Genomic DNA, 8,142 nt, shown 5'->3' on the forward strand with positions numbered 1-8,142 from the left:
TGCTTCAACTATATCAAACTAATAACAACTGTATCAAACTATACCCTTTAAATTCAGATGTAACTAGTGTCAATTATTTATTCATTGAATGCCTATTCTTTAGGTGGTGACGCTGCAGCTACTGAATAACTTGATAAAGTCTTGTAGAAAACAGCTGTTGCCTCATGGAAGATCTATTTGTAGTTTCGCCTTGCAAGTTCTTCAGTGGAGTCATACTCCTATACAATTACGAGATGTTGGTTAGTATTTTTTTTAGATTGGTTAAATTTTTTTAACCAAAAGGATAGAAGTAAATTTATCAATAATATCCTCTTGGCCATCCCAGCACAGGGCTATCGACACAAACGTGAACGAATTTAGATCTTTCAATACGATACTTGTCAATGTAGATACTCTTTTTCTTGCCGAGTGTTATAATTATGTAAATCTTGTGATTAGGAGAATAAATTTTGATTAAGGTAATATGGTGGTAATTCCGCGGTACAAACGAGGGAAAGTTTTAGCCAGTGAAACAAAACGGGACACAAGCAGATATTTTGGTGAAGAGCAAACAAAGAAAAAAAAAGTAAAAACAACGATGTTGATAGCAGAAACAAGATATTCAATAATGTATGTTTGACAAAATATTTTTTCGCTTTATCATCGATATTGCTGACATTATCTTGTTTTATTTGCATATTTTGGATATATGAATAACGTTACATCAGTTGCTGTTGTAGAGTTTTTGGTTCTCATGAATGCGAAATAGGCGATTTCTAGGGAACGTCTGTCAAACTTTGTTGTCACTTTGTAAGTTAAACAGAAGTGATGTATTTTGAAGGTCTTGCTGCTGTAGCAGAAGACTACATAGCCTACCATGCTGCAAGATGCAAAGATTATAAAAATATTACTAGCAAAGATTATAAATTTGCAAATGTGTCTACTTCAAAGATGATATGTATTTATTATTTTTAAGTAGTTCCTTAAAATGTTCCAAACTAAAAAATAAAAATTGAGTTCATATATATATATATATATATATATAAGTTGTTATGGGCTATTACTTTCAAACAAAACCTACTACTTCTGACTTGGTTTAATTTGCATTGTATGCTATTTCTTGAATAATCTTCTTTTTATCCTTGTATTACTTAAGACGAATATTGCCCTTGACTTGGTATTTATTACTGTAAGAACTGTAAGTTGTAGATAAAACTTCCTTTTAGAAAGGGAAAACAGTCAAGGTAAAGAAATAAAAGTTAATTGAGTATTTAACTTTTTTCAGGTCGGGACCGTCCGCACCAAAAACTGCGTTCTGCAGCTTATAACACGTTGGCTCATTGGGTAAATGCGTCTAATACAGGATCTAGGATCGAAAAATTTGCGATTGACCTTTCCAAAGAAATATTTTCCGACATTGTGACGGACAGAGACGTTGTTGCACTGCAGGTACGTCTATCATTTGATGAATTTATTCGAGCAAGAGCTGATTTGATTCACTTAACGTACTGATTTTTTTAAAGGTATACGTTTGATCCTTCATTTTATAGAGTACGTTTCTCACATAATAGGGTTAAACAGAGCCCAATCCGCAGTATTATTCTCTATCTTTCCAGAAAAAAAAACATGCACGATTATATCTTAATGTCTTATATTCATTACAGAATTTTAAGTGCTTAATTTTCCATTTAATGTCTCCGCAGATATCATAACTTTTTTTTCAAAGGAATGTTCAGAGCTTGATATGCCGTAATTACGTGTGTCTCTAGTGTTACAAGAAATGTGTTCCAATATGTTTCAAAGGTGACTGAAGCTAAATTTCAAATGCTGTGTCATTGATCCTATTTTTATGTTTCGTATTCTTTCTTTTCCAATTTATAAAAAGCAATTTTCTTGCCTTTATTTTTTGTCCGACAGGTACACCAAATGCAGAGCTATAATGTGTTGCGTTTAGCCACTGCTTTGGTTAGTCCTTGTAAGCTACGCAGTAGTTGATAAATCTGCCAGCTGAGCTTTGGTATGATATGTACCGCAAGGTATGGGATCCAAATCCTTCCTTTCTTCGCTAAGGATGCGCACAAAGCCTTTGCCTGCTCCTATCTCATAGATCAAACTGCTATAAATTTGTTGTCAACTGTATCGGCTAAAGCCCAAGCAGTCGCTATTCTTCACCAAGAACACGTAGGCTTAATAAGTATTTTCAAAAAAATGGTAATTTTATACAGCACATTACATGAATAAACGGTTGTTATAAGTAAAATGTTTGTTTTTCCTATGTATGGAAGCTTATGACTAACACTGTACATAAAGAGTTATTTTTTCTACTTCATCTTCTACTTCTTAGACTTAGTGCTGGTATGATTATCACTTTCTCTACATAGATTTATTCTTTTGATGCTTATTTTTACGCCTCTCGGAGAAGCTCTTGTTGCCAGCTCTGCAATGTTCTCACACCATCTGTAAATTGAGTGGTTAAACCTTTGTTATCAGTAAAATTGCAGTTTAGGAGTTTCCATTAACGGTGTCCTTGTACGCCTTCATGGCGGGGATAACATCTCAAACAGAAATAAGTTGTTACGTAGTTGCAAAGTATTGAGTAGACCTGCTCTCAATTTAGGATAAGGGCCAAATTAGATTAAATAAATCAGTCATACGCAATGAATACCTATTGATTTTTGTACTACTTAATTAAAAATACTATCAAATTCAACTGCAACTACTGAGTCAATTAGTTTTTATTATAAATTGCTACAAACAAGATCAAGTTGACAAAATGTAAAGCGAAAACAAAAAAAAACTTAAAAATATATGTTGCATGTGTATATAAAAAAATTGCACAGATTTAACCATGTTTTTTTTTATAAGGATCAGGTTTGTGTAAATTATTGTTATCTTGTGTCAGCTGTTGATGTATATTTTTATATATTGTTATTGATACACTGTTATTGTTATAGAGTCAGCTTTATAGTTGTGTTCCATGTTTATGCACTTCTGCTGAAAGACTTTCTGTAATATTGTTCGTGAAATTCTAAAGCTAAAACAAGCATAGTATTGTTTGTGCAGTTATCCTAATTCTATGCTACTTTGCAAGAGCTTTTGTGGCTGCAGTGTGGGTGCTAACGCGCCTCATGCGATCCGTACTTTTTGCTAGTCTTAGAGTAAAATTTTATAATATTCTCTTATTTTCGTACTGATATTTTTTGCATTCTTGAGCAGGGTTGACGAACTGCAAAATCCCTTCCCTTAACCATTCTTCCTTTTTTTGCGAAATAAAGATATTTTAACCCCAGTGACATGATTAAAAAGAAGAAAAATAAATGAAAAAGTTTCGTCTAAATTGGAAACTCTTGAGGAGACAAGAGCTGATTTTTGTGAGAAACGCACTTCAAAACCCATACAAACCCATACAGAAAGGTTATACGTCAATAATCATTCTACTCTTTGACCTCGACTTCTCCGCTTAGTCTCGCAGGTGATTTATCTGTCGTCGTCTTTGTATTTTTCTGTTCTTACATGAGAAAAAACTCGCCTCCTTATAGGCGTACTATCAGTCAAGCCTCCTCTTCTCAAAATTAGCCTTTGTTTTCTCCTTCTCTTTTGTTTATATATTTTCTATTTCTGTACCTCTGTTTGGCTCATTATTGTTTCATTATTTTTAGATTGATTTTTTTAATTTGAAAATGCGAACCTGAATGTTTTAGAACTGATAATTGCCATTTTTATATAAATATTTCTTTTTACCCTATCTTAGATTCCGATTATTGTGTACTGGATGCTACTATTCATTGATAAGTTAACAGTAGTAAAAGTTATCATAGTAATTTTACTATTTTCAAATCATAAGAAGTGTATTTTTTATTAAAATTGAAAGAAAAACAATTATTTTTGCTTTGTATATTTAGTTCTTTGTTTTTTGGCTCTGCCTAATCGCTAGGTTGTTATTTATTAGCAGAAATGAAAACAATAACAACATCAGATAGAATATAAATATGGTCTTAAATATGGCAATTATTCCCAGAAAGTTGAAATATCAGCAAAGAAAAAGAGAGGTTCTTTGTCATATGATACAGTCAAACCTATTGATCATCATATAAATCGGATTGCGAATGCAGAAGTCTGTAATGCTGCGTTGACATTGTTGGGTCGTATTCTACGGAGCCTGTCATCCATTATCACACTGGAATTTTGTCAGGTATTGGCCTGTTTATTTCTTATCGTTATACGTGGGTCAGAAAGCATAAATATACAAACTAAAAATCGGGAAAGGAAATGTATAGATATATATATATATATATATATATATATATATATATATATATATATAGATATATAGATATATATAAGAGATATATATATAGATATATAGAGATATATATAAAGTTTGAATGTAAACGCTGTACAATTAAATGTTCTATCTTTCAACATCCATTCACAAAACGTAACCTAATCATCTTGCCTTTTTCTTACTTTAGCCCAATTACAAAGCTTATTTGTTGATACAGAGTATTCCAAATAAGATTCCTTAGAAAATTTCTCTCTAAAACATCTAGCATACCTTTCTTAGCCTTTCGAAGTGTATCTAACCACGTTTCACATTCTTATTTGATCACTGTCATTAACCTGACTTCATATATCTTAATTTTTCTCCACTAATTATTTTCCTTTCCTTCCATTTTTTCAATTCTCAATCTTCCTTCTTGTGCTTATATTTCTATTCTTCAAAATTTTCTTTTAATTCTTAATCTTCGTTCTACTGCTTATTTTTGTTTTCTTACAATGTTTTTTAAGCACAGAAGAAAAGCGTTCGTCAAGGCTATTCTGCCTATATCTTTATTGCACCCCTCCTTACTAATATTGCTACCTGTTGTGTGAAGCTATCCACGTGGTCGTTTTTTGTTACCTAGCATTCTCATTTGTTGCAAGTCTAATTGACTTATCATAGTTTGTTAAATGATTAAATTTCATAGTTTGAAATTTGTGAATTGCGATTTTGTGAAATGCAAACTCTGTAGGGTGCGGTTTTTACCACTAATGTATAAACAAATGTAAAGAGACAAAAAAAGCGTGGAAATAACTTTTAATAACTTAAAAAAGTAAAATTACGAAACAAATAGATACTGAATGTGTTTACTTTACATCTGGAATCTTCTTCCATTGTAAAATAAAAAGAAAAAGATGAAAAAACTATACTTTAAGCTACAAAAATAGCAAGAAAACGTCCATATTTATGCAAAGGAACTTCTTTAGCTAGAAATACCAAAGACGGGATGAAACGCTCCTTTAAGTGACAAAAATGCACAGTATACGAGCAGTGTGAAATATTTACTATCAAATCGTATGCAGACGAATTGCCTTCCCATATGAGTGTATCTAAACAAACTCCTATAGGAATGTCTATAGGTCTTAAGAAATATTATTTAGTACCAATCTTCTAAATTTTACAATTAGTTTTAGAATTATTCAATTTTATTTTTCAGATGGCACAAAAAATAATTCTACCTATAATTATTGAGCTCGAGGCTGGCATAGAAGAATCGCCTATCCCTTATTCAGATTCTGCAGTTTGTAGAAAATCAATTTATAAAGCGCTAGAAGCACTGGTGGTTTGCCCACATTCTAGAGGGTATCCTCCCTATTCTTACGCCATTTCAGCATTCAGTTGTGGTCAGAATGATCCTGATTTAGAGGTAAGTAGAATAATATGTCGAAATAGAAATAAATTCAAAGACAAAGAAAAATTAGGTCTTTAGCTTATAATCGTTTTTTTATGTGTGAGATAAGTGTTTTTTTAGATTCTTACAAAAAAAAATGAAAATAAAGCTTTATATTTTGCAATTTAGCAGAAAGCTATGTTCTAAAAAAATAATATACGTAATTACTCTTTATGCAACCAGTTCACAAGATTCACAGTACAGTGTGACTTGCGGAGCCGTAGTCTCAATCCCTACACGCATAGCCAATCAGTTTAGGTAATCCTTATTTAGTATAGGGAAAGCATCCAAAATCTGTCCCTTTATTAAGGAGTTATCCTTATACTCTAACAGGTCTGAAAGTTCGCTCAAAGATATTTATGGGTGCTGTTGACATAATGGAATTTGCTGCACGAATAGGTTTCTAGTTTATTGTTAAAATTATTGTTTATTGGTTGAAAATCCTGAACCAGAAGGTTTGAGTCCCCCCCCCCCCATTTTGGAAACCCAAGTAAATCATATTTTGCCTGTTTGTCACTGATGTGTCTCCTTTTTTAGTTCTAGCGGGGCACTTGAACATTGTATAGAGCTGTTCAGGGGCTCAGTTGAAAGCAAATGCTTATGTCAAGCTGTTTTTTTTTGTGAATTCTTCTTGATAAAACGATTATAAAGCGCCATATGAAACCAAAAGTGGCACTTTTTGAAGCCACTTTTGGAGTGGAAATGCCAGGAAGTGTAGCAAGGATACTATCAAAATCTTCATGGCTGGAAACCTATAAGAGAAGATTTACAATCCCGCCTCTTGGACACTCTCCCACCCAGCCCCTTTAATACGGGAAGAGTTAAAAAAAAAAACAAGGTTTGAAAAAAACGCCTAATGAAGAAAATTTGACATCGAGTTTGACTCGGGAAAAATAAATTTTGTTTGTTTCTATCCTAAGAATACAGCTTGATTACGAAAAGAATTTTTCGGGAATTTTGAGAAGAGCTTGAAATACTAATGTGTCTGTTTTTTTTTTTTTTTTTTTTTTTTTGTTGCTCCAGCGCTCGCTTGTTACTGGAATATCATAGAGAGCTGCGTAAAAGCTTGTTTGGAAGCTGATGCTTACTGTTACGTGTGTTATGTAATTTTTTGTTGATAACTGAGCTAATTCCATAAGGTTTTCTTTACTTGGCTCTGTTACTTTTTTTTTAATATAAAACCAAGTTGGCCCGAAAGTTGTTGTTTAAATAAGGAACAGATACTGTTCGTGCGGGGACCAAGGTTTTTTTTTCTTTTTCGTTGATTTCATAGACTTTGCCTGTTGTTGTTAAGTGAGTGAATCTTAAGCTGCATAAAAAATACAATGTGGTTAAAGGAGGGTGGGCTGTGTTACAACTGGTTGAAGTTTCTACCTGCGTCTTCTGATAGCTAACGGTGATAATATATCCCTTGGTATTCTCATCAGTGTGACAAATTTGAATATTTTCGTGGGAAAATTTCAGAGGGGTTGGACGTAAAACCTATATTTAGTGCCCTAGTTTAACAAAAGCTGATGCTGACCTTTTTTTGTATCAGCAGCTACGTTTGACAAAGATATTTTTGTCACGTTTATCTTATATATTAAAAATAAAAACATGAAAAAATTAATATAAAATAACGAAGTTTTCTCGTAGAAGTGAGGAGTGGAGTTGAGACTTAAAACTAACAATAATTATGTCTCTGTAACATATGCAACATATATCTGTAAAACTGGCTCAAATAAACCGCTTCATAATATTTTTCTATGTTTGGATTAATTGAGAAGAGGAAGAAAATCTAGAGTACGTTTCCTTTCTATATTTATTTGGATTTAACCTGTTTTTAGGGTTATTTCAGTTATTGAAAAAGCTTCCCATCTAGTAATAACGATAAATCTAGATGCAAAATGGTTGTAGTAATAAAACTAACTTGTTATTTGTAAAGACCAGAGCGATTATTTATCTGGAAACAAAATAGAATTTGGTGTAAAGGAAAACTAAAGGAATATATTTTGAGTAGTACAATTAATTAAATAAAATATTAAGATAAGAAAAAATCTTGCAAAAAAAGACCAAACACGAAATTTGTTACAGAACTTTTGAAGGACTACCATTTGAGTTTCATTATGTTATATATTTTCTAATGTTTAAAATTCCAGTCAAACGTTTTTTAAATTATGGCCTTCTAACCCTCCTTGGGCTATGGTTTCTACTTTTTTTGAAAAAAATGACCCCACAAATAATTTTTTTTCATTGATGCTTTTTGAAATACATGCTTAGGATAGTGTTAACAGTAGAAATATGACACTCTCCAGGGTATTATTTATTTGTCTAACCTGTTCCAAAGAAAATTTCTTGTAAGACCCTCAAGCATTGAAGAGCAATTCCCCCCTCCTGCTTGGCACACTGTTTTGGTGTCGATGCTGCCTCCCGAGTATGTTTCTGAAGGTCCTTCCGTATCTTCTGTTCTTTC

At 32.4% G+C, this 8,142-nt stretch overlaps 1 protein-coding gene across 1 annotated transcript in view; it reads left to right on the forward strand.

Moving 5' to 3' along the window:
* LOC148940780 (proline-, glutamic acid- and leucine-rich protein 1) overlaps positions 1 to 8,142 on the forward strand; it is a 51,844-nt gene that overhangs the window by 41,471 nt on the left and 2,231 nt on the right. The window contains exons 8-11 of the mRNA XM_089104852.1: positions 104 to 239; positions 1,265 to 1,428; positions 3,998 to 4,171; positions 5,457 to 5,666. Of these exons, the coding sequence (XP_088960978.1) occupies positions 104 to 239; positions 1,265 to 1,428; positions 3,998 to 4,171; positions 5,457 to 5,666 (684 nt within the window). The remainder of the gene's footprint in view (positions 1 to 103; positions 240 to 1,264; positions 1,429 to 3,997; positions 4,172 to 5,456; positions 5,667 to 8,142) is intronic.

The sequence above is a fragment of the Artemia sp. Qi Xiang Cuo genome, chromosome 19 (assembly GCF_049724085.1).
Source record: "Artemia sp. Qi Xiang Cuo chromosome 19, ASM4972408v1, whole genome shotgun sequence".
In the NCBI taxonomy this organism is placed as follows: Eukaryota; Metazoa; Arthropoda; class Branchiopoda; order Anostraca; family Artemiidae; genus Artemia; species Artemia sp. Qi Xiang Cuo.